At 42.8% G+C, this 26,809-nt stretch overlaps 1 protein-coding gene across 2 annotated transcripts; it reads right to left on the bottom strand.

Moving 5' to 3' along the window:
* Nucleotides 1-81: 81 nt before the first annotated feature.
* LOC111657712 (ubiquitin carboxyl-terminal hydrolase 22-like) lies at nucleotides 82-25,338 on the bottom strand. Of its 2 annotated transcripts, XM_023410004.2 has the most exons (14): nucleotides 24,873-25,338; nucleotides 23,948-23,980; nucleotides 12,699-12,831; nucleotides 9,428-9,541; nucleotides 9,222-9,323; nucleotides 7,790-7,956; nucleotides 5,921-6,080; nucleotides 5,182-5,287; nucleotides 3,827-3,985; nucleotides 2,685-2,811; nucleotides 1,745-1,836; nucleotides 1,196-1,258; nucleotides 557-706; nucleotides 82-476 (listed from the first exon to the last, which is right to left on the bottom strand). In XM_023410004.2, exons 1-14 carry the CDS (start codon nucleotides 24,990-24,992, stop codon nucleotides 434-436), a joined length of 1,569 nt encoding a protein of 522 aa, XP_023265772.1. In that variant the 5' UTR covers nucleotides 24,993-25,338; the 3' UTR covers nucleotides 82-433. The 2 variants fall into 2 exon arrangements, with proteins under 2 accessions (XP_023265772.1, XP_023265773.1); XM_023410005.2 differs by lacking the exon at nucleotides 23,948-23,980 and having other exon boundaries at nucleotides 24,873-25,337.
* Nucleotides 25,339-26,809: the final 1,471 nt, after the last annotated feature.

The following is a 26,809-nucleotide window of genomic DNA, read 5'->3' as shown; positions in this document are numbered from 1 at the left end:
TGGGTATAGGGGTTCAGAATACTGTAAGAAAAATCCAGATGTGCCCAATCAACATGACAGTCAGTCTCGCTCAGACTCTGCCCCTGCAGCAGGAAGGGAAAGGAGGGAGAGAGAGTGAGGGGTGTGGGGCCTCTTCCCTCTGCCTAAGCCTGGAACTGACGACGCCCGACTCTTCCTCCTTCTCTCCTCTTCATTCAGTTTTGTCAAGTAGATGCCAAGAAGTAGCTCAGTGCTTGTTTTTTTTTTTTTTTTTTCTTTTGAAAGGTTGCATGATTTCACACGTCTTTTTTGTTTATGTCCTCCAGAGCTGGAGGCGCAGACTGGTAGTCAAAGAGTTTCAGGTAGGTTTGTGTGTTTGTGTTTCATCCTGTCTCCAGTCCCTTGGCTCTCGCATTTAGAAGCAGTGGTTCTTCGTGGTCAGTGGTCACAAAGACTACTCATACTCGAGGAACTGTTTATGGTAGAATAAGAGATACCTAAAGGAAAAAGAGAAACATTCAGTTCAAGTTTCATACTGTATACTTGCAGTATTGTGCATGTCCCTTTCCATTCTTACCCTTCACTATCGAGTACATCCTTAATGCTGGCCTTGGTGATTATGGCATCATCACATTTGAACCACTGGTCTTTGTGCTGGCGGATGAAGCTGGTGTAGTGGCCACTCTCTAATGTGCCTTGGTGGTTGACCACCGCAAACAAGGAATACCTGAAAATATAGGAAAATAAAGAGCCCTGACGAGCTGGTTCAACATCCTTGGTTTTGTTTTCTTGTCTGGTTCCACTTTGACACAAGTATCTAATAAAGCCCCATTATCCTCCTCATATATAGCTGCTTTCATTTGTCTAAAACCACACACGGTTGCTCTTTCAGGACATTTTTCACACGTTAAAGAGCACCTTGCATTCGGCCTCTTGTCTTTAACACAAGCAACCTGTTTTAAGACAGTAAATTCCCAGCAAATGTCCTGGAAAATGAAAGCTATTGTAACTGCCATGGATGAAGAAAACTAAGCAGCTTTTAATAGGCTTCAAACTATTTAATTTGGGGAAGTCACAGCCGGATGCCTCAGGTCATTAGCATGTGCTGCTGTGCTACAGTAGAAATTTCTCCTGTGATGACAGTGCTGCAGTGTAACTGCTGACGACAGTGTTAATAAATCACTTTCCTGTAATATATGTTTACCAAGGTACTCACTTATTGTCGTTGTTTAATACATCAACCGTTTGTTGATACTGCCCATTCATTCTGCTCTCTTTACTGCAGGTGACAGGAGAAAAGACAAAGACATTTTTAATGCATGTATGTGTAAACATGCTACACTTGCACATAAATCCACTAGGTGGCAGGATTATCCTATCTATGAAAGCAGATATCTTCCCTGCCTGTACCACTAATGATTCTTCTGTCTCTGAACACTGAATGGATGCTACAGCCAGGGGTGGGGCAAGACTGCTGCTGCATGCTCTACTGACACTAATATATTTTTATAGGGAGCACTTAATAAAGCTGTGTTGGCATACATGCAGATGTGCACAACCACTGCAAGTACACACTATGTATAGTATATTAAAAGTACATTTATAAACATAAGTAAATTGGAGAGCTGCTGTGTAATATTTAGTCAAATCTGTGTTTTCTGAACTGGTGGTCAAGCTAGCATTACAACATTTAATATATGGGTAGCGAAGCTGAGGGGCTGTTTGACAGGGAAAAAGAACACTACGACTTCAATGGGAGTCTCACCTGGATGCCATGAAAGGCGTCATGTCCAACTCTAGAGGGAAGGAAACGTATGTAGTGATCTTCCTCCGCAGTTTAGCAGAGTGCTCAAACCGCTGGAGATGGCCAGAGACGGAGGATGCGAGGACAGGAGAGAGGAGAGGGGGGAAGGGGCAGAAAAATGGTAAGAGAGAGTGGGGGTTGGGGAAAGGGAGAAGAAATATATTTAGAAAGAACAGGCATCAGCATTACAACATACAAAATACAACACATCTAGGTAAAGATGGAAATGCATGTTTTCCACCCTGGCTGTCACACATTTACGCATTCGTAACAAGACAATAACAGGCTTGGATTGATTTAAGACTATCTTCTTGCAGGCTGCTCCTATGAATATCATAAATATATTATAGGCCTCCAATACTATATGATAAATAAAACATGGACAGTGTTGGACTGTACAAGTCATTAAAATCATAGGTGTCCTGGGACACTGTGTGAAAGGACTACACAGTAGGAGGTAATGCACCAACAACTGAATCACATTATGAACACACCTACGCACAAGCAATGTACCAGACAGCTAAGTCACTGCAAAATCTGAACTTTGCCTCCATCAGATGTAAGGCTGCATACACACAGGGCAAAATGTATCATATATTACTGCATACAAAAAATATTTACATATAAAAAATATTTACATATTACATATGAACATCAGTGTTAAACAGGATACAAGTTAAAAAAAATTATATAAAAGTGCCTTAATGTGGAAGATAACATAAGACATAATACACAACACATCCTTTACCACTGCTGTATCTGCTATTTTTGAGTGATGACTGACAAAATTAGATGTGCGAGGGATAAAAACTCAATCTACCCTTAAATAATCAAATTGTCAGACGGTGACAGACAATGTAACAAGTGATAATTGGCAGCACGTTGTCAATGGCTGACTCACTTTGAGATGGAAACATGCTACGATGGGGAGCTTCTTCATTGTCAGCTGTTTGGTGGATTCCTGGTAACTATGGCAACCGCCGCACTTGATTTTGGCACTGCTTCCTAGATGCTCGGGCCGCGTAAACCTGCCGAGAGAGGATTGGAATAAAAAGAGAAGAGGAGAGGATGTGTATGAGCAGAGAACATGTGGGTAGAGAAAGAAAGAGGAAGTGAAAACTGGGAGAAAGCGGAAGAAAGCTGTTATAGTTTGTGTGATTTTTTTTTTTTGTCATGTCACAGGTGCCCTTAATATTTGCACCCTGCCACACCTGTTTAATTATAGAGCTCTGGCTTGAAGTTAATGGGAAGATATCTGAGGGTCCTAACATGGAGTGTGCCTGGTGAGTTTTGGTGCAGCTACTCTGTATGGCAGTGCATCCAACCCAGAGCCCTGCTGGTATTGCCAACGCCTCTATCACCACGGCAACAGCACCAACCAGTTCTGTACCTTTAAGAGACTTGCTGCAGCAACTAGGGGTGTGTGAGTAGCTGCAGTAAAAAAAAAAAAAAAAAAAAAAAGAAAAAGTCAGAAGGAAAGGAGGCGAAGGGGGGGTGAGACAAATACGAGAGGTAGAGAGGGCACGGGGGAAAAGGAATTAGGTGGAGAGGGGAGGGAACGAAATAAGATAAGGAGAGGAGGAAAAGAAATTACAAGAAAGAAGAGGTAGTGGAGGAGATATGAGGGGTCACACCTGCTCTGCCAATGTGGTGATGGGAGAAGATGAGATCAGGGTTGTTGTGCATGAGCAGACAGCATGTGACCCCTTGTACAAGTGGAGGGATGAATGAAATTTATTTGACTACAAGTGGAGACATTTGAGACACATGAATTTGGAGAGGCAGAGGAAGGGATGCAGGAAAATAAGCCTGCTGAGGAGGAAAAAAAGGTAGAAAGTGGCAATACTTTCAAAACGATATGAACATGATTGATTTCTAACAACGTTTAACACTTTCAGTGTTAATGTGCATGAACACAGCGCCATTGATTTAGTGCTATCAAATACACCAAAGTCTAGATGGTGGGGAAATCCGTGTAGTTAGATTAGATGAAGGCAGGACAAAAGACAATGTGTCTGGTGTCAGCTGAGAGTAAGGGTGTACCTGCGTAGGCAGTCTGTGAGCGTGGTGGACCCTGACAGGTGGCTCTCTCCATTGACTGTGCTGCCATCCCCTCCTGGGCTGAGGGGCCAGAAAGGCGTGGATGAACCAGGCAGGTCCAGACTGATGTCCCAGAATGGATCTATCGTCGTGGAAACACCACTAGAGAAAAGAAAAGGGAGTGCAATTATGATGTTTAATAAATGGTGTGTGGTTGTGTGTAGGGTTGGTGTAGGTTTGTGTGTCACCAATTACAGGTCATGATGAAAGGATGATGACATAGATGGTAACACAAACGCTTAAATTCATACAGCCTTTAGAGATTCTGATCATGTTTTTGTTTAAGCCGGCTGGGAGATTGAGTGTGTGCATGTGCATAATATCCACACTGTTCTTCCAGGCCCATTTGCAATTCAATGAAGTGTTACATCAAAGTAAATTGGCTTTACATAAGGAATTTGTATTATTGCAGTCCAATGACTGTGATGGACTGCAGCCCAGGGAAAATGGAGGCTTCCAGTGTAGAATGCATGCAGTACACATAAATATATACACACGGGGGATGGGCTGTCGCACATTATTACTGTTAATCAGATGAGTCATGGTGCTGTAATACCCAGTAGTACCTGCAGGTGGCTGTTACGGCAAGTGGTTACGCATTTGTGATGGTAAGAGAGCAGCCCTGCAGTAATATGGCACCGATATGGCACCATTTTTGTTTTTTGCCTTGGGGGATGCATTTTCTGTTGCTTCTTAAAGCCTTACCCATTAGTAATAGGTAGTCAACATGACATTTATTTAATGATTGTGAAGGGGTTCAATTTATGGCATGGTACACAGGATACCATCACTAGCTCCACATCAGCAGTCTCTCTTCTCACTTTGGAGGCAGGCAACGTTGCATTGAGCTGGGCTCAGCTTGCCTGCTAGTCCGTGCAAGGTGCTTTGCAGTTCAGTGCAGCGTGCTAGTGCTAATGTGACAGGACAGCTCTAGGGGGCAGGCAGGCAACGCCTGGGTTTGATGCTGTCTAGACAGCCCCTCTTACAGCAGCTCCATAGGGACTGGGCCTTTAAATAAGAGCAGTGGAGAGGACACAACCAGTGGTTCACTCACTCTGGGACCACTGGTTATGTCCACATTGATCAGCCCTGCGGTGAGAGGCCACTATAGCATCAGAGGATAGATGTATGATGGATGATAGATGAATGAGTAAATGTAGGAGAAGAGGGATGAGGCGTATAGGTGGGGATGTGATGTCCTACTAAGATGAATGGGCATCAAACATCCCAGGTGGGACTTTATTACAATCCTTTTGGAAACCACAAAAAACAACAACCAGACTGATGCTTAAACTTACTGGCAAACTTGACAAGTAACATCTGATTGCAGGCCACCAGTAAAGATTTGGTCAATGATGCAGTTACAGTGGTTTGGATTGTTGGCCTTCTTCCCATTGTCGTCTCCTGCGGACCACAGAGAGCAGAAAAGTATTAGCACACAAACACACACAGACAACCGTAACAACTTTGTTAGCAACTCTAAAGGACTGCGTCTGGCCCTCTTTCTCACTTTACCATTCCCCTGTAGCAGAGCCTCTATGCACTCTGCACTCCACCTCACAACTCTGAGTCCTCTATAGCCAATCAGAGCACGCCTTACTGCAGGGTCTGCGGGCAAGTCAGCCTGTCATTGCACTGCAGCAGGGCCTGTTGACATCACACTCATACTGCTCGCATGCTCACCGTCCCCTTGGTACACTCCACTGTCAGTCTCCTTCACTATGTTTCCAGTGAAGTAAGGCACTGTGCTCTGTGGGTAGATCTAAGGTACAACTTCACATGCGGCATCAGAGACAGTAGGTGGCACAGTCCCAGACACACTCTTCTCAATCTCTCAACTTTTTTTTTTATGTTTTTCCTTTCAGTCAAAGTTGAACAAGCTGTAATCCTGGCCTGACAGAAAACATTCAAGAATGCACATGCCAAAAAAGAAACTAGAATACACCCTTCAAACTCAATGCATCCAAGGACAACTTCATACGTATAAACAATGAGGATAATACTATGATTGATTACATAGAATTAAGTGAGTCTTACTGATGGTGTCCCCTTTGCAGTGCCTGTGTAGTACGTCCAGCGCTGCGATGAGGAATTCGTGGGCGTCTTGCTGCTCGTAGCCTGCGAGGTGACGTGCGTGTGTCCACACCAGGTGCAGCAGCCGGAAGGGAATGTGGGGCGAACGGTGGCCCGAGTAGAACTGAGAGCAGGGAAGAAAGATGGGAGAGGTGGTGGGGATGAAGGGGAGGTGGTTAGCCCTATTTTTCCACGTTGTTACTGGGAGCATTATATTTTAGCACCTCTTTTTCCATATTACAGCCACATTGCATCATCTATAATTCATCGCTGAGCCAGAACACAAATGTTCTGTCAGTCAAGGTGATTATCTGACTCTTTTAACGGCTCATTTCTAAAGGCTGTGTTACATAGGAATGAATTTCACCACGTCACCTAACAGCTCCAGCTCTAACGACAGCACATCCTTGGAGAGAGGGGATGTGAGGTGCAAAAAGATCCATGTGTACAGCACTGCAGATAACTAAAGGTTGCCATGGGAATTGGAGTGAGTGACAATCCAGGTCAGGGTCATGAGATGTGTGTAAGAAAGTAACAGAGCTGAGCGGAGTGCAGGAGTTGGCGGGGTGCAAACGCTACAATGAAGTTCGAACCAGAGCTCATTAATGCCAGAGATGGCTCTCATTTTTCAACACGTAGCTGTCGCGCACACCTCACTTTATTCTCCACAGTTCCCTCTGAAGTCTGATTGAGCTGTGAGAGGGGAAAACATGCCACGCTGACGTCTCTTTTGAATCTTACAGACTCTGACTTTTCAGCAGTTTGAAGGTGGTTGACAATCGGAATGCGCTACAAGACGAGGAGGAAACGGGAGAGAGAGAGAGAGCGAGTGAGAGAGAGAGAGAGAGAGGATAGAGTGGCTGATCAAAGAGGGCAGCACCTCCCACCTTCAAAACTAAAAAGCTGTGTGCGTCTGTGTCTGCAGAGTCAGAAGACAGCTCTCGATGACAATGAGTTGGAAATAAGCAACGAAAATAAAGAGTTGGGGACAAGGTGAAGTGGAAAGAGTTGGGGGTGATAACAGTGTGTGTGTGCCTATGAGTGTTAAAAGTATTGATTATTTTTTCTTGTGAGTGACCCTAAATTTTCTGTCTCAGACACTGCTTAATACTCAATCAATGACTGCCTCCCTGGGTGATGGAGGTGAGCAATTACCTTCTTTACGTGTTATGTAGCTGAACAGTTCAGCCAGCTGCGACGGGGCAAGGCTCTGTGTGTGTGTGTGTGTGTGTGTGTGTTGTTTTGGGGGGTGGTGGTGGGGGTGGGGTGACTCAACTCATCACCATCTGTAGGCTCATATATATTGGGAAGTGAGAGGGTGTAAGGGAAAAGCGAGGCAGTGTGGGAGCAGACTAGGCAGCCATTACATAACATCCAGGGCTGATGAATTTCTTAGATGTAAAAAGCCAATCTTTTGCATCACAGAACTGAGATTAAAAGGCTATAAATGGCTATGCAACATAATTCACACTGACTGATCAGGTTCAATAAAGGCGTAATTATGGCATTCTGCTCATTCATTTGTATGTGTCTCTGTACATTCCTTTCATGCAGGATTTTTCCCTCCTCTCTGCCTCCCTCTTTGGACACGATAAGAGAGCGCAACAGTGACTCAGCCTTCTGCAGTGGGTTATAGTGCGAAAGAACATTCTGTATTATATGGTTTAAAAAAAAAAAAAAAAAAAAAAAAAAAAAAAACAAATTTAAAAAAAAAAAAAAAAAAAAAAAAAACAGCTCAACTTTGACCAAAACCATATGCTTTTCTTTTCTTTTCTTTAAGGGATTAAAAAAAACCTATACAACAAGTTCACACAGGCAAACTGTGCATCATACCTCCTGAAAGAGCTGCGACATCTCACACACCAGACAGGAGTTTGATTGCATCTCGCACTTGTGTCTGTCGGAGAGGAAGAAGTCTCGCAGCAGTGGTGTGTGTGTTAGGGCCTGAACAATACAGTTCATGAAACATGTGTTGCCCAGGTTTATTAACCCTCGTAAACCTGCAGGACAAGAAGAGAGGAAGTGAAGAGTGAGAACAACATGGAAAAGATTAAACCTGACAGCGCTTATGATTCATACTGCTGGCAATGGACGCAATCTGAATCACCACCAAAGACCTGATTGTTCTCTTTGTTCTGACTTTTATCTGTAGTCAGCTTGCTTATCAGAAATCAACAAATTTAGAGAGAATTCTGGAATTAGTTGCCAAAAGAATAACACATATAATTAATATAGATAGACAGAAAATCAATCAGCAACTAGTTTGATGATCAATTAATCATTTAAGTCTTTTATCGAGCAAAAATGTCAAAAGTTATCTAGTTACACATCCTCAGTTGTGAGGATATGCCTCTCTTTTTTGTATTCTGTGATAGTAAACTCGGGCTTTAGGAAATTGCAACGGACATTTAAAAAAAAAAAAAAAAGATTTTATGATAAATGACACAAGCAAAACTATGAATTAATTAATCAAAAAATTACAATTGGCAGCTTAATCACTAAAAATAATTGTTTGTTGCAGTCTTATATGGAAACACACCTGGGTAATTGTTAAGACATAAAAGCCATTGGTGCTTTCAGATTTTGTTTTTTTGTGTGGCTGGAAAGTTAACAATATGGTGTTGGGTCAGGTCTGCCAGCAAAACTGTGTGTATCCTGGAGCAGACCCCAAAGCTGTGAATGGATTCATTTAGAGTGAGAAAGTAAAGCTACAGTCCTTCCAGTGACGGCCAGTAGAACAGGTGAGACACAGTGAGGACTTGGGTCTAATCCAACTGAGCAAGGTTTGGTTTGGGAAGAGAGGGCTCAGTGAGAGCTTAAACACTTCAGAGTGGTTCTCGGTCTACTGCCCAATCTTCGCTACCAACCAGGCTGTTTGAAGATATAAAGGGGTGAAGGATGGCAGGAGACAGTGGGCAGAGGGAAGGGTGAAATCGGCAAAAACACATGAACAAAATCAGGGACAAACAAGGAGATACCAGGAAGAAATCAAAGCTACAGACGACTGACAAAATACAACAGAGAGACAACAAGCTCTGTGGAGACACACAGACAAATTCAGGGCCGCTGTGGTGTGCATCTATCAGAGAGGGAACACTGTGTTCTACCCCCTCAATGCACTGCCTGTGGGACTGCCTAGTCCGGGGTATCACACTTAAATGCATGACTGATCCCCAGTGCACATGTATATAACGCACACACAAACGCGCACACACAACTGGGGATGAAAAACTGTACCGCTGAAGATTTGTAGTCTAATGCCCACCTATGGTACAGTTTGTAGTGATTTTCCTCCGCTTTGGATTATGTCGTAATAACTCTAGCTCCCTCTTGGTCGGCTCCCACGTCGTGTATTTCTCTCCTATGCCTGTGGATACAAACACAGACAAATAATGTGACGGCACTGAGACATCAGATGGCCTTGTTTCAAAAGCTGTATTAAGTTCTCCGACAGAAAACAAAATGATGTACCTTGCAATTTCCAGGCTTTCCTCTGCTCCTCTTTGGCAATCTGCTCCATGTCTTTGTCGTATATGTAGTCTTGACACACAAAACAATATATTCCGCCGTATAATAAGTCTATCGCTAGAAGCAGGAAGGAGGGAGAGAGAGGGAGAAAGATTGCACCATAATTACAAATAGATTTTTTTTCCCAGCACAGTCATACACATTGGGTTTTATTTTCCCATTTAAACTCTCTGGCGCTGTATAGATGCAGTGAGGTGGCAGTGAAGTGCTTTCTCTACCTGCATTTTTCACTCACCACAATAATGTTTGCATCCAATTGCCTGCACTGAGCAACAATAAGAGATGTGAGGGAAGCAGTGATGGAATAGGTGTATCTGTCTCCCACCCCCACCTGTGCTTTCAACTAACACACCACCCTCTTCCATTCTCCAACTCCACGGCAACAATACTTCAGCTCTGTTGCCGTGACAACCTATTTTTAGCTTAACCAGACATTTTTTCTGTTTTTGGTGCTACCCACACTGACAAAGTGAGCTAACACATCATGTAGAAAACCTGACTGGTGTATGTTACGTTGTTGTCACAGTTGTTCAGTGTGTGGTGTGTGGTGTGTGTGTGTGTGTGTGTGTGTGTGTGTGTGTGTGTGTGTGTGTGTGTGTGTGTAAATGCAAATGAACCAATTTTGTATACCCACATTATTTTAATGAAATATCCAAGGTTACTGAAGAAAAAAAAAAAAAAACAAAAAACTTGCATTATAGTGAAATAATACAATGACAAAATGTACCCCGGACACTTTTTTTTATTGGTACCCTTCAATAATATTTGGTTGCAACAATGACAGCGTCTTAACGTTTCTTGTAGTTTCTTGTAGTCTTGTAGTCCTTCTTGCAAAACCAGATTACAGCTCCCTCCAAAGGTTTTCAATGAGATTTAGGTCAGGACTCATTGCTCGCCAGTTTAAAACAGCTCATCTTTTCCTTTTCAGCCATTCTTTTGTGCTGCTGGACGAATGCTTAAGGTCATTTGTCCTGCTAAAAGACCGAAGACCTTCGCTTCAAACCCAGTTTTTACACACTGGGTAACACATTTCGCCCTGAAAATGCCTTGATAATCTTCAGATTTTTTTTTGTATTCCTTTGATACATGCAGTGCCTCCAGTAGCAGGGGGAGCAAATCAGCACCACAGCATGATAGAACCTCTACCTTGTTTTTTCTTGTAGGTAGTTGGTTCTTTTCCTTACATGCTTCAGGTTGTCACCAACAAACTGATGCACTGCATTTCCAAAGAGCTTTTGTCCAGAGAACATTTTCCCATAGAGACTGTAGCTTCTCTAGGAAAGTTTTTTACAAACAGTCTTGCCATTTTGTGCCTTTTCTTTAGATAAAGGTGTTTTTCTATTTAGGGCATCAGTGTAACACTGAACTGGGATAGCTGTGGTTCAGGAGGCAGAGCGGGTTGATGATGGTTCGATCCTCGGCTCCACGAGTCTGTAAACCCAAGTGTCCCATTGTATCATTGTTGTGAGAGCGTGTATATGTGATAGAAAAGTGCTGTATGGATAGAAAAAGCGCTGTATTAATGGATGAATGTAGCTTGTAGTGTAAAGCGCTTTTGAGCGGTCGATAAGACGCTTGCACTATATAGGTGCAGTCCAGTTACCATTTACCATTTCTTGGCCTTCGCCCACTCCACAGCTCTAGATTGCTGAAGGACGGCCTGAGGCTCTTTAGACATCTTGCAATCTTTGGCAATTGCCTTGTAAGCTTTGGATTTGTTATGTTTTTTGATAAAGGCATTTTTGATATTTTCAGACAGCTCTCTTATCTTTGCCATTGTGAAAAAAGAAATTGGAAAGAATCAACCCCTTCTTTATGTAGCAAAACCATCGTTCACTGGATAATTCAGCTCATGTGACTACTGAAAATTAAGCACAGGTCTTAGTTGGTTTTTATTTTGTTTGAGGAACAAATTTAAATTAATCAAAAGAGTACCAATAATTGTGTCCATGGAATATTCTGCTTATAAAAAAATTGGTTCATTTGCATTTATTTCTGGAAATACTCTGAATTATGCGCTTCATTTCGACGAGGACTGTGTGCGGTGTGTGAGATAAAATACAAATACATAATGCAGGGAAAAAAATGAATTTCTTTGGAAAACATGATCATCTTTTCATGTCATCTTTGTTTTTTTGCTGGCAAAGCATGGCCACATTAGCTAACTGTGCTCTCAATAGGATGCTCCTCTCTGGACAACAGCAATCCGTTTGAGAGAAAAATGAGAGTGACACAAGTGGCAGCGAGAGTAAAAGGATATTGAGTATGAGTACGGCACAAAACACGGGTAGGAATTCATAAATCTTGCTCACTTGAGTGAAGGACGAGAGCAAAGAATGAGAGGATGAAAATGTGGAAGAAAAGGAGAGGAGGCTGTAAATGGGGTCCAGTGAATGAGAGAGTGAGGTAGCTAGAAAAAAAAAGGACAAGAAGAAAATAGGAAAGGAGTCCTGAAGAGGGAGGCTGTTAGAGAAAAGGAGGTGAAAAAGATGTAAAAAGAGCCCTGAGAAGGGAGCTCGCTATCTAGCAGTCTAGCAGACAGGGGAGTTTGGATTAATTTGATTAGAGGTGGAGAGGAACAGAGTGCCAATGTCAGAGAGGCTCCTGTGGAACGCTTAAAGCTAATTAACACTGTAGCCGTGCACTTGGGGTATGTGTGTGTAACCAAACTGTTGAAATGCATTACATCACTTAAAGCCATTCAGACAAGGACCAAGCCACCCCACTGTCTTCCCTGTTCCCATATATAGATGTCCTTGTCAGGGTAATATCAGAATCTTGCTCATTAATGCCATTGTTTTATTTTGCTTAATTGGCATGTGAGTTTAAGGCAAGGCTCTCTGGTAGCTGTGGATTAGCAATATCTACCCCTCCCTTGCTGCAGCATGAAGGCGAATGTTGTAGCTTAAACCCATGACATTTGACTGGCTAAGGAGCTCCCAGCAGAATGGTAATGCACTGCGGTTAGAGGGAGGTTCAGCTCCTTGTCTGCTCAGAGGAGGAAGTTGCCCAAAGTAATGCTGTAATCCTTCACTGGTAATGGCCGATGCTGCAGTGGACCACAGGGGTGCATGTGAATGTGAAGACTGACGTGATGCGAGTGAGCCTTGGATATAAGGCGGGACAATACATTCATAGCTCTACTGTGAGATAAACAATTGTCTTAATACAATAAGGCAATTACTTAATTTTAACGAGTAGGTGCATGGCTTACCTAGATTATGTCTCTTGTTTTTTGCGTGCTCGTGGATGTGTTTCTTCGTAAAACAGCCGAAAAAGACGCAGTAGAGACAAGAGTGGAGTCGGTTCAGGTGGGCGCCACACATGTGACAAATGCACGACTTGGCCTGGAGAGAAAGACCCAAGGGAGGACCAGGGATTGGGGTGGGGAGAAAAAGGAATTGAGAGCACAAAAAGAAGAAGACAAGTCAGTATGGTGAGAGAAATCCTCTGCAGCAGGACAGAGCCCGGAGCTGTAATGTAGAGTGGCACAGGCAGACAGAGTGGAAGTCCCTGCCAGCTGAGTTAGATTTGTATCTTCCAGTCAGTCACACAAACACTTTGAAGGATACAGTACTTGAATAGATCTGATATGAAGACAGGCTAAAGACTTCTGGGCCTGTTGACAAATCCAATGCAGCTGAATAACAACATATTTCCACACTGAATCTTTCGCTCTCTAACACATGCAGGGCATGATGGGATTTAATGCTTGGCGGGCAACACTGAAGACAGCGAGCAGGATCTGTCGGAAGCCCACACTAGCAGTGGCTGGTGTTTGCGCGATTGGTTTGACAACAGCACTCAGGGGTGACCGGAAATTTTTTTTTTTTTTCAGAAAGCCTGACATCTTCAGCAAATCTGCAAAAAAAAAAAAAAAAAAAAAAAAAGAGCACTGCAGGGGCCACACAGGAGCACTGGTCCCCACCTTACGCAGAACATAAACTTTACAAATGTGGTTAAGGGTAGCCCTGAGAAGGGTTAGTCTAGCATGAGTGCCAAACGTAGTAAGGGAGGGAAAAGACAAGTGTGGGCATGTTGAACTTTGTCATAAATTCTGGGAACACGTGGGATACAGATGCTGTGTGTGAGCACAGGCGCATGTGTGAGTTTGATTCTTTATAACTGCATTATGAAGACTGCAGCCGTCTAAAAGCTCTCGCAATGTAACACACAACCCCAATCACTCGAACAGGTTTCAGTGTAAAAGCATCCAACAACACTCAAGCTAATGAACACAGCAGCGTAGGCCACAAAGACATACAGGGTATATGGCTGCCTGGTTTTATGACAGTACAATATTAGAGAGCTTCAACAGCTGCTCTGCTGGTGAAAAAAGATGGGGCTGTGATACACAGCACAAGCACCTGAAGATGTGTTACGGTAATATGAGCAATACACCTGATTCTACTTGGGTCATTAAAAAGAAACAGTACATCAGTAAATGCAAATTCTTTTAGCAGTGAATACACACTGCTTTGCCTGAAGAGTTCTGTTGGTAAGATGAGTGAATGTGCAGCAGAAAGTTGTCAGCATGCCTGCCTTGAGAGGGAGAAATTGAATAACAGAAGGGATGGAAAGAGAGGAAACAGATCTAATCAAAGCCTTTCAGGGTGCAGACCTGCTGCAATGAGTCGCCCACTCATATAGAGAAGGCAGAAGGAAAGGAGGTGTGAAGCAAAGGTGAAGAGATGCAAAATGAGAAAGTGACTATGGGCGAGAGAGGTTTACCAGTTTTAGGTTTCTGGTACACTCCCACATAGCTAAAGCTACTGGACATGAACTCGACAGCCCTGCTCAGTATTGTCTGCCTGTTGCTATCTTTTAACTAGCGATACAATAGTATAACCCAACACCATCTGAACAAAATTCAAGCTTGCTGCACCAGAGAAAAATAAAAGAGGCTGTGCCCATCAGTTTCACTTCCGTCTCTCTGGATGACGCATAACACAGAACAGTCTGTGTAATGGGATGACTTCGCAACTAAAACCGATACTGTTTGCGTGGAATAATAAAGCAGTGTTTATCACACTTAACCCACAGGATGACTCAAAACCTCAACATCCAAGGCTAAAACATTTTATTTTATTATGAAGCTTAGTGGCTACCTCAAGAACCAACTCAAAGTTATCAAACAAAAGATTTACCATATATACTCTAATATAGCTCGAAGTGTACTACATGTTAGTGTAATGATTGAAGTGTCCAATTTGAGAAAAAGCATATCAATCACTCTCTTTCTAAATATATATATTATAAATATGAACAATAATACCAAGACACCTGCTTTGAATCTTGACATTACAGCATCTGGTATCTCATGCTATGGGAAACTTTTAATTATTATTAGGCTTCATTTTAAGCACATGCCTTCTACAGGTGGTTTAACAAACAGATGAGAAAGTGCACTTGGATTTCCTTAAAATGTGTCTAGTTTTCCTAATGGGAGAAGTCAGACAGATTTTGAAGGTTGTTGAGACCTGAATCTGCAGAGCTGGAATGGCAAAACTGTGGGAGTGGACTGAAATGATCAGAAATTCTGATTGAGCAGGTGGATGCAAAGCTGAAATAATAGTCCCAGACAGAAGTGATTCAGTCTTCACTCGTACATTTGCTCAAATCATGGTACACTAGGGAGGGGTGTTACATGAAACACCAGGCCTGCGTTTTGGCTGAGCATTAGTGGGCATGGGCTAGATTGTGATGACATTGCAGTGGTGGGGATATTCAGGGTCGCAGACCCTAAGCTCTGTTTTCATTCAAATTGGTCTGTTAGCCAGGCAGCTTTGAATAAGAGGAGTAGCAGTACCAAAGAAGGGAGGGGACTTTTTCCTAGGTGGGACAAATGTTGAGTGATGGATAGAGTGAAGAAACAAAGTGTTGACTGACTATAAAACCAAGATCAAGACTGACATCTACAGCAGACTCTTTAAAGTTTTAAAGGCAGAGCTTATGTCACTGGCATCCAAAGAGAAAAGAACAGCACAAAGTTAAAAAGGGAAAGAGTGAAGCAGGACTTGTGTTTTTAGTTTGAATGAAGTAAACTGTGCAAAGACAGAACACACTGTGTGGAAACACAGCTGAGTACATATGAAATCCTAAATGTATGTTTTTTTTGTTGCCTCTCTAAGCCTGTCCTATCTAAGCAGTGATGCCATTAATCCCCCCCCTCTCCTTCATTGCACCAGGACTCCAATTCAAAAACAAGAAACCCTGCCAATGCCACGCCTTGCCCTCTTCCTCACCCCCCTCCTCCTCCTGCCTTAACACCCCTTTAGTGGGCAGAAAATCTATCTCAGCTCCAGCACCCACAGTTCACAGGCTGTCTATTCCTCAGTGTCAGCAGTCTTGCATCTCTGTGCACCCAGGGCTTTTAATGTTCTATTAGATCAGCTATTGATCAGCCGCTGGCTCAGATGACTGGAACAAGTGTCGGACAGGTAGCAAGCTCACGTTCGTGCTGCGCAAGACTGCATCTCCCATCTGGGATGGGTTCTTTGAGGCCAGTTAGGCTGGGCTCCATGTCCAAGAGGTATGACCCACTAGTGTAGAAAGCTGGTGATTGATGGAAGAACAGATGCAGAAAGGCATTAGCTGGATGAATAGATCCGCAATATATCTTTAACGTGAACATAAGATAGCATTACATGCTTTGTGGGGCTGTGTGTGGCTGTCAACTAACAATGACCCAGGTGGAGAAACTATGAATTCTCCAGTGTTTTAGATCTAGCTGAAAACATATAAAACTAAATGAAGCAACAGCCATGCCTCACACCCAGCTTCCCCTCCTGCATTCTTTCAATCTGGCTGCATTATTCTTCCTTCAGCATTTAGGTTAATGCATTCATACATTCAAACGGAGCCAGTAATGTGATGAGCTGCAACTGAGGAGGAGAGAGAATGACGACGATGATTATGATGTGGACAAAGGTCTGGCTCTACTGAGCACGCTCCTGCTGCTGCAAAGAACAGACCAGGGAGGGGATGGGAGGGGAGGAGAGGAGGGGATGGGAGGGGGAGTCAATACAGAGCAGAGAGCATGGCTATATGAGAGCAGTGACTCACCATGCTGCCTCACACTCATAAGCCTGTGCATGCCTCTAAACACACACATACTTATACACCAACAAAATTAACAATGGCTGACATGCGTACTGCAAACTATAAATATGCATACAAAAACATGAATAATCCCTCCACAAGCATATATACATACATGAACATTGTTAGACATTTGCTTTGGATGCTCAAACACACATACATACAGTCCTTTCTGATTCTATATTTAATATGAACATGCCAAGGGGGGCTGGGGAAGGAGACTGATGGGGATGAGCCAGAACCGTGCTTCCTACTGACCCCGTGGGGCTGCAGCCTGTCAGTGCTTTGGCAGGATGATGTTGTTACCCCCACCCCCCGAAACCCACATCCCCACTATCTTCACATGACAATGCCTAGCCTGCAGTATGCAGTCCAAATAAAAAGCCCCGGAGACACACATGCACACAATATAAATCTCACTCTATTCCCTTTTCACTTCCATCCTCCATCAGCTCATTGTAACCTCTGTTGACAACGACATGCTGTGTGGTCTTTTTGTGAGAATGTATTCCCACCTCATCCAAATGAATCTGAGTTATGTGTAGTTTGGCCTCATACTGTCACGCAACACTGTAAGGACATTATAGCTAAACCCTGAGCCCCGTGGAGTGTAGCTTCTTGTAAGGGGGTTTGCTCAAGTTGTGTAGGTTGCTATGATAAAGCGTTTTGCATCACATGTGATGGCTCTACATAGGCGTGCATGTGTGGATGTGATTATGATCGCTCAATTAGGGAGAGTTAGGCTGTGCTTGTTTCCTGACTTCCAGATATCAGTGGGTGTAAGGGAAAAAAGAAGAGGCGGCAGAATAGTTTCCACTCACAAAAGTACGGTAAAAATGCTGGTTTATGCTACAGTTCGCTTTATCATTTGGAAAAATTATCAATTGTTCCGAGGCTGGCTACCTGAGTCTATGTACACATTTCAGAGAGGGTCTAGTGGAATACACACATGCTTAGAAACCAGCTGTACTGCATCAAAGAGTACTTATGAATCACTGCAGAAAGCCCCATCACACAACAGCACCAAGCCAACATCTATCCAATGCAGCAGGATCTGGATTGACCAAAGCCACAAAAAAAAAAAAAAAAAAATTCAAATAACATTGACAAAAATGTACAGCAAGAGGACAGATTGTGCAGATAGATTGTGTGTTTTGTTGTGACTGTCTGCACAGATGGTTAACAGTCTAGCTAAACAAGCTAAACAAAAGGCTGTGTGATCATTTGTCAAACCTTGCAGATACCAGATGCCCACAGCCACGCCGCTCCACCAAAAGAACACACACACAGACACACACACACACACACACACACACACACACACACACACACACACACACACACACACACACACACACACACACACACACAGAAGGAGGACTGTGCATGTGACTGACACCCACAGCACACGGCCTCTGACTGGAGACTCCCCTTGGACTCAAATCTCATCAGATCATATGTTGATTACTTTTTTTCCCCCATGGCACCAATCAGGGTCCACAAAGCCTAGAACATTACCCCAAGGAAAACCTATAAGCAGTACTTACAGAATAGAGGCACAGTGGGGCTATTAGTGCAAAAGTCTGTAAAAAGTGGGCAGACCTAAGTAATAAATTATGTTCCAAGAGTCTAATGCTACAATTTTCCCCTTTTTTGACAGCAACAGAGAACCATCTCTAGACAAAATGCCTATTAGGGCTCAAATATATCCAGAAAATCATTGATACGAATCACAATTTTAATGGGAATTTTAAAATGTCATTTTCACTGAAGACATATAAAAATAATGATGATGTGATTTTCTGGGGTCTGTATCAAACAAGCATGTTCCCGTATATGTCAAGAATATGATTAGTAGGCCGGGGCATCTCTGTAACTCAGATGCTTCATTTATAACAGTATGGTGTGACACATTTTACCTTTATCAAAAAAATTCCAGGCCCTCCGGTTTGAATATTGCACTTGACCATATTGTGCTTTCAAAAATATTTTGATTAATTATTCAGCCCTAATGTCTAGCCCAAAGAAAAGCAGTCACATTGATTCAAGGTTTTAACAATAGGGAATAATTGAGTGTCCACACTCCAAGAGATTGATTACCTCTTGGTTTTGGGCTTGGTCGGCCCCTGGAGAGTGATTGACAGCTCATTAGTCAGATGGTGGTACTAAGGGAGGGCTGGACAGCAGCCTCATTGGCTAGCTCAGGCCATGACCAGCATGCTTTGTAGCCGTGGTGTCTTTCCAGACGCTTTTGGACGGTCAAATGAGAAGCACTATCTCTGGGTGAAGGGATGGCAACGAGGAGAAATGGTCAGTGGGAGGGAGGGAGAGATGGAAGAGGGACTCAGTCAAAAAAGAGAACTTGTCTGAGGAGGAGGGGCTGAGATTAGAGCTGGATGCAGCTTACACAGAGATGAGCATATTCAAAACGCAAAGTCATGCTTGTCCTCACTCGTACACATTTTAACCGTTACCAGGTTTTAAGCGCTTACATCGTCCTTGCACATACTGTATTAGGCTTTAGTAACCTCCCCCAAAAATAAAACAGATGCCACTTTATAGATTAACATGCCAGCCTGATTTTCTTGAGTCTTCTCTACATTGCTTCTCTGAAGGAAAAGTTTAACACTGCTAATTAACAGCCTCCTGCAGCATCCCATGCAAATTCCTGTGCCAACGTTGCATATACTTGACCAGGATTGCTCCCTAGTGGAAGATTGGGCAAAGAAACTGCTGTACCAAAGCTTTTCCTCTCCTTTAGCATCTCCGATCAGAAATACATGGCAAGGATGGAAGGCACTGAGGCACAACACATCCAGTATAGTCAGAAACTGGGAGACAATAGCATGTGAAAGGGACACCACAAGGTGACACACAAAGCCCCAGATTACTCTGGGAGGAGGTTGCAGACCTTGTGCCATTTGTTTAGTCTGAGTCACTGAGCCACAGCCATGGTGACTGACAGACCAAAAGCCACATTAGACAAGATCTGGGAGTGACAAAAAGCACACAGACATGGAAGAAATAGGCCTGGATGAGAGCCAGAAACCAACATCTGACATCACCAAAGAGAGAGTTGGCTATGAAGCGGTGGTATGAGGAAAAAGAAGAAGGGAATATGAGAGGATTACAAACTTGGCTATACATTTCACAGGATCCAAGAATTTAGATGCAAACCTCTATGAATAGGAGATGTGTCATTTTAACAATGCAGTGAATGGTTTGTGTAATTTCAAAATTGTAACAACTGCACTATTACAAATTACCAAAAGATAAACAATACACGCAATTTTTGCAGAAATTTGATGGCATAATCAAACTGTAACAAGAATCATGGGCTGAACTAGGTTTGCAAATAGAAAAAAAAGCAAAAGCAAGCAAAAGGAGGAAGAAGCGTAGGAGTGAGCGCAGAAGAGGAACGGATGAGGCCTATGAAGAGGCTGGAGGAATAGATCCCGATGCTACAAACGTATGCTGATGAGTCAGGGAGCAGGCCTGTGATGTGATGGAGACTGATCTGACAAAGAGATCTGCTCCCAGCACAGGAATCAGGCACTCTCCGGGATGGGCTGTGCCTCGGTGCAGTGTGTGTGTGTGTGTTTGTGTGTGTGCGCGCGTGTGCGTGTGTGTTTGCGTGCGTGTGTGTGTGTGTGTGTGTGTGTGTGAAATGGGAGAAAAGAGTGACAGAAGGAAGTATGTGTCATCCTTGAAAATCTTCCTCCCTCTGAAATTCCCAACAATATCTGGCAAACGATTTCTCTCTCATCCTCTCTCATCACAGGCAGAGAGTGGGTTTGAACTTGTGGGAAAGGAGGGTTGTTGTTCCTCTGATCCTATATGATTTATCAAAACTAGAAGATAAAAAAAAAAGTTGAGTTCAGTCAGCTCTCTAATCACGACCCTTACCCCTTTATTCAAAGTGACAGCAAATTCTTCAAAGCAGTTATGGCTGTAAAATTCTACCAACCCCACCCACCCACTGCTTTCATCTCATCCAATTTCCACTCATCCTAAGATAATAGCTCTGGTTTAACTGCATGGCAGATTCCTTCATGGTAGCAGTGTTTTACTAGACACAGAACCTTCTCTTACAAATGATAAATCGAGTCCATACTGCTGGATGGAGCAGCACACAAAATAAATAACCATGACCGTCATGAATATTTACAACATCCCTCAACCACCACAGCCATTCACAAAATATAAATTATGAATATGACTGAAGTCGGGGTCTAAAGAGGAATGAATTCAACTGTTAAAAGCAAGAGCAGGTTTCTATCTATGAGCTGTGGCGACATCCTTCTGTGCAAATCTGCTTAAATGGCAATTGGCAATCTGGTGGAACATGAATCTCAATTAAGAGGGGAAACATCAGAAATCTGTTCAGACAAAAGCAAACTAAGGCTCACATGCCGTACTCAAACAATAATTCACTGAACTCCGTAAATATCACTGCACTGTAATAATACATTTAGAGACAGGAGTCAAAGTAACGATTCAGGAAGCTACAAGGGGAAGTAGATCAGAACAATAGTTCCTCCACTGACATGGAGCTGATTTTTGACATGACACAAACTGGCAGTTTATATGGGTGTAGCCCGTCTGGCTACGTGGCATGGCCAATCAGAATCTGTCTGCTAACTGACAGCCCTCGACATGTGGCACACCTTGACCAGTACAGAATATAATGAAGCATTGAAGCTCAAAAGAAAAATAGAAAATGAGTTATTAGTCTGGATCTAATGCCCATTAACACCGAAGGGAAAACACTATTGCATACTTGTTCATGCTTGCCATCTCCCTTAGTGGGACATCTTTAATACACTGCTCAATTTGCATTTAATTGTTTTCTCCGTAGAGCATTTGTGTCATATACAATTATAGAATGATTTAGGTATAATTAGTGGTTGTGCACAGAAGACAATTAAGATATGTTTACCCAAAAGACCAGAACGAAACCACAACAATAACAATTTTAACAAGTTAAACCAATAATTTGTGGTTGACACTAGTGTGCATTTCATGGGGCATTTCATCAAGGACTAACCTGGCAAAAAGATAACTATCCTAATGTCTCTGAATAAAAGATAAGCGATCCCAAGCCAAATTGGGCCACAGTATCATCTCTGGTAATTCGTAACTATGGCATTCATTCAGCCATTTTTTACCCATGTGGGTTTTAGTCTGTGCATGCAGAGCAGGTGACAGATTTTCCACCAATGTTATTGCACATCGCCTGGGAATTGATTTTAGCTTGAGGTAGAGAGGATGACAGCTTGCAGGGAGGCTGCTGAGGACAGACAACAAAAAGGGAGAGAAAGACGCGAGGAAAACAAGAGAAGGTGAAAAACGGCAATTCAGGATAAAAGGAACTGGCTAATGAAACGCATCTCTTCTATCCTTCGTCATTGAATGACAATTTCTTTCAACCCCTCTATGCCGAAGGTGCCTCTTTACTACAGTGTTTTCCCTGTTTGTCTGTTAATGCACTACTGATGGACAAATATGCAGTAACCTATTCAAATACGTCTAAATAAGTCTTAGTGAGCTAAATCACAATTCAGAGCTGAACAAAAACCAAGACTGCCTCACCTCATGAGAATACACTGCCTGTGTACCACTGGAGCAGCACAACACCCGCTCTGCATGTCAGATTAGTTAGGTGGTGAAGAGGCTGAGTGAAGGGGGTGTGAGGCACAAACTCATACTCCCATATAGACATCCTGAAGGGCAATTAGGGAGCAGGGAGCCACTGTTGTCTCCTTTTTCTCTGTATCAGTTACCTGGACTATCATTGTCTGGGTACAGATGAGCAGAGCAGAACCACTAAGTACACACCTTAACAGACGTTAGACAGCTGGTATACAAAAAATTCACAGGCAAAGCTAAAAGAATGGCTTTCATAAGCAAAACTGACCACTAAATGCTGATTTTAAAAACAACTCAGTTTGTCCACAGCTGTATTCAGAAACACAACAGCATGGCCACTTTCACAATCTTTCAAAGCATAGGTAAAGGAGAAAAATATGCGCAGCCCTCGCCCTTTTCCCTTGCATTACAGCCAAAAATATATCTATAAAATTAATTATATATCTAAAATGGCATTATTAGATAAAGTGCAGTATTCCAGCGCAGTTTTTCAGTGACAGGGACCTGGTAAGGCCTATTGTCAGTTATGTAAGATTACCTCAAGATTCTAAGGCCACAGGTGTATTGCGACACAGTGACATGTGAGAGGAAGTAGGTGGTGCTCATTTCTAAGACAAAAAAAACTGCACTGACATGGACTGCAGGGAAACAGAGCATAAAAGTACAACCCAGCCTAAAACTATCAATGACTTTAAAGTGTACAGAAACCTTCTCACGACAGTACAATCTAAAAGGGATTAAATGTAAAACTGTCTCTGAGTGCCATCTAACCTCGAGGAACCCGGAGCACTCATGCAGCGTGCCACCAAGTACAGGGCACGGTAGCAAAACAGGAGAAAGAAATTTCACCATAGCCCTCACATGTTGTCACTGTGTTTTTCTTGACATGGCAGAAACATAAAAAGGTGTTTGTCAGGGGTAAATCTAAAATTGAAAAGTGGTGGCTGCTGGGAATGGAGGACATGATATTTGCAACAAGGGTAGCGGTGTGAGATTGGCAGTGATGGTGCTGAGACAGTGAGGCTTTCAAAACTGATACAGAAATAGTTCTCCCAGAAGTAACCAACAAACCAGGTTTACAACAGCTTAACACACCTAGGAGGATGGGCAGAACATTGTGAATCACTATGAAGTGAGCATTAGAAAGCACCCCACAAGTTGTACCCGTGACAGACTAACTGAGCTCCTGTTGGTCCCATTACTGTGAGATAGAGTGTGAGAATAAAAAAACAAGACAAATTAATATTTGCTCTTGCTGCAGTGTCACCCACTACACTGTCTGACAACCTTTTCGGACTGCCTCATACATTTTCAGATGTTCTTGGCACTTGGTAATTCTGATGTACTTCAGGGTGCAAAAAGCATCAAATAAGACAATGTGAGCACCATGCTCAAACCAAAGCATGTCATTTTCCACTTGCTATTTGGTTGATAAGCCCTCAGTGTAACTGAATTATGCTTTTGGCTCCTCTGTTCACAGTCCACCCTCCCACCAGGTAGTCTTACTGGCTGTAACAGTATCACAGCAGATCCAAGGATGGGGCTGAAATCTTCCGCTACATAGGTTTACATCTAAAATTCAGTCCATTAAATGAAAAGGCACTGAGGCACACAGGTAGGTGAGCAAGGGGAGAGAAAGCAAGCCAGCTCTTACTCATCTGAACTATCTACAGTATGTCAGTGAAGATGAGGAGGGAATAAGCATCAACTCACCAGCTCTGTCCATCCTGCATCACTCTGACGCACCTATTTTAGCACAACGACATAAAGATGTGTGACATTCATAAGAGAGGCATGGATTTCTTGTGACAACAATCAAGCAACCTACAAATTGTTGCTAAGCCACAGTGAAAATAAAGCTTCTAGTTTTTGTTTTTTTTTCCAAAATGAACATCATGACACAAAAACAATAAAAAACAAGTTTAAGTTGACAAAAAGGAAGAGAAAGGGTGGGAAAGTGAGAGAGACTGCAACACAGTCCAGTGATGACTTCACACTGAAGAGAGCTATTCGGAGCTGTGTAGGCCGAGCAGGTTTGGGATGAGCTAAAAAAGAAATGGGCAATAAAGTAATGAGCCGACTCCTCAACATCCAAACTCCTGAGTGAATGACCAGTGCAGAAAAAACACTGACCTGGGATGCCTAGGAGTGAACCGCTAATCTGTGGACCCAGTGTGTGCGTGTGGAGAGACACAATGGGTCCATTTGGTGAGGTAATGTTAGCCCATGGCCACAACTCTCCTCAAACCCAACTTTAGCCATCCAGCTTACTATACAGCTTCTACTAAACAGCGCTCAGCTAACATTGCCGACTGGCTCCCAACAAAAGGTTGAAAAGCTTTAGCTACTAAACACAAATTAAGGGTTGCAGCTAAAATTGCAATGAAGTCTCCGCAGTTCGCGAAGCAGAGTCTTGCTAGCTAACTTACCGGTGATAACCTAGCTGGCTAACCCTAGTACTAGCAACATTGCTGCTGCAAGAGTAGTTTCAGTAAGACCGTAGTTTTGATAAACACCGTTCAGTGATTGTGCTTCATGTGGGACATCATTTGCACTCCAGTTCTGTGTCTGTATGTGCCACATTCAAATTATTTGACTTTTGTTTCTGAAGCTAACGTTGCAGTTCCTGTGTTTTTACCTTGCGTCTCCTGGTCTCAGCAGTACCACTCCAAACAAAGCATTGGTATATGACTCGAAGATTTTGTTTCCAATTGTCCACCTTATAACCGTTCACATGGGAGCACCCGGCCGGACTCATGACAGACAAAACATTCAGTTTGGGTTTTTAGGTGACAATGAAAAGTCTCCTGGATGATTCACTTAGCTAGCTGGCTAGCACGAACTGTCTGTCCAGAAATGGTTTCCGTTTGGAAATGGGACAATCGATGTAGTATCCAAAATGCTCCTCGGGCATCTGACAAACACGGTCTTTGATTAACTAGCTAAAAATCTGTTCATGTAGTCATCTAACAGAAATACCACTTCACTAAGATTTCTGTTCCCTTTGCTGTTTTGACAGTTGCCTTTTCCTTTAACGTTAGCTCCACTTCCACTCTCACGATTAGTTAGCTTTCTTTCTCTAGTTAGCCTGCTAACACTCAACTACAGCTTCACAATGCCCGCCCAGCGTACACCGTGATTTGCCAACACAAAGAGATTACGTCACTACGTTGCTTTTGGAGCACGTTGGGTGCGCTTGGTTTGGGACCCAGCTTGTTCCGAATGGGTGAATTTTGGATTTCAACCACGGGATGCATCGATGACGTTGCCTTGACAAAAACACCTCCCGTACAGGCTAATCTGGAATATATAACCGATCCAAAAATTTACAACAATGTTATTCTGAATGGTGCAAAGATGTGCTTTTTTTTTAAATAGGCGTATTGCCGGCAGGAACCCGACTGTTATTGCCTTTACCTTATGTCAATCATTATTGATAGATACTTTTGGGAGATGATCTTCCGTTGTTTCATCGATGCAAGTATTTGATATCACTAGTTATCACCTATTCAGAAGTGTCAGTTTATGCCTGCAGTTTAGTTGAGTATGTGACACAAAAATAATTTATAGGTAACATTTTAATCAGCAAAAATCCCCCATTCTTATTTGAAGGTAAAATTAGTAAAATTCAATTTCTTTGTATCATCAATGGAAGACTACCACCTAGTGGTTATATGGTGTAACTGAAATAAAGCCTGCAAGACTCGCCTTCAAAGTCAACTTGGCTTCATGAATATGTGATAGTATGGATGGATAAGAAACATGGCAATGAGATCAGGGCTCGTGCTGGCATCTATGACCAAAGGAGCCTCTCATGTCTCAATTGCGACCTCAGGTTTGATGAATACCCTGGAACAGATGAATTTTTTATCAATCTAAATATGTATGATTAAATGTAGCCGCTGAATCAGAATGAATAAATTATAGCACAACGAAAAATAAGTGAGGCATGACATGACAAAGCCTTGCTGCTGGATCACAACAATCTCATATCAACAGTTAAAATGATACAGACCAAAAAAAAGCCCTTAAGATTTTGAGCTGAACTCTCATCAGTAACTTGCACTTGAAAAACAGGACAGTTCCTCTATGTTTTCTGCAAGCTAGGGTCACACTGGAGTGCAAAACACGATCGCATTGTGGCACAAGGCTGCTGTACAGTCTTTCACACAGTAAATGGTGTGTTGGAAAGAACAGTAGTAAACCCTTCTCCAATGAGGATGCACTGATGTGTAAAATTACTCACTCTCGTCTAATTTGTATTATAGTCAATGGACTAAAATTCAAGTGGGAATGTCAAATGATTCAAATTGGTCAGGTTTGGCTTTGGAACAAGTGGTAACAGGCCAGATTACTATAAAACATCTCATATTTGGCTTGTAGTGGGGAAAGTGGTGGAGATGTTGTAATGGATTAAATCTGCACCTGAGAGGAGGATTACCCAGAGCAAGCCAAGCCTGGCCTGAGTTTATTCTTTATTTTCTTGTGATTCCCAGGCTGATTTCCAGGTATTTAGGTCCTGCTAGCATGATTTACAGCCCTTAGTTTTGCTTTCAGGATATACTTTCAAAAAAA

This window comes from Seriola lalandi, unplaced genomic scaffold, assembly GCF_002814215.2.
Source record: "Seriola lalandi dorsalis isolate HSWRI2012SDOR001 ecotype SW California unplaced genomic scaffold, Sedor1 jcf7180002054412, whole genome shotgun sequence".
Classification (NCBI taxonomy): Eukaryota; Metazoa; Chordata; class Actinopteri; order Carangiformes; family Carangidae; genus Seriola; species Seriola lalandi.
Note: the sequence above shows the minus strand (reverse complement) of the source record. Positions and strands in the feature narration are given on the sequence as shown.

Excerpts from the sequence above, each read along its gene's own strand:
- LOC111657712 (XM_023410004.2), bottom strand. The coding sequence starts at position 24,992 with ATGAGTCCGGCCGGGTGCTCCCATGTGAACGGTTATAAGGTGGACAAT. Across the intron at positions 1,837-2,684 it reads TAGCATGTTTCCATCTCAAA|CGGTTTGAGCACTCTGCTAA; the intron begins GTGAGTCAGCCA and ends GGCCATCTCCAG. Across the intron at positions 707-1,195 it reads GTATTAAACAACGACAATAA|GTATTCCTTGTTTGCGGTGG; the intron begins GTGAGTACCTTG and ends CTATATTTTCAG.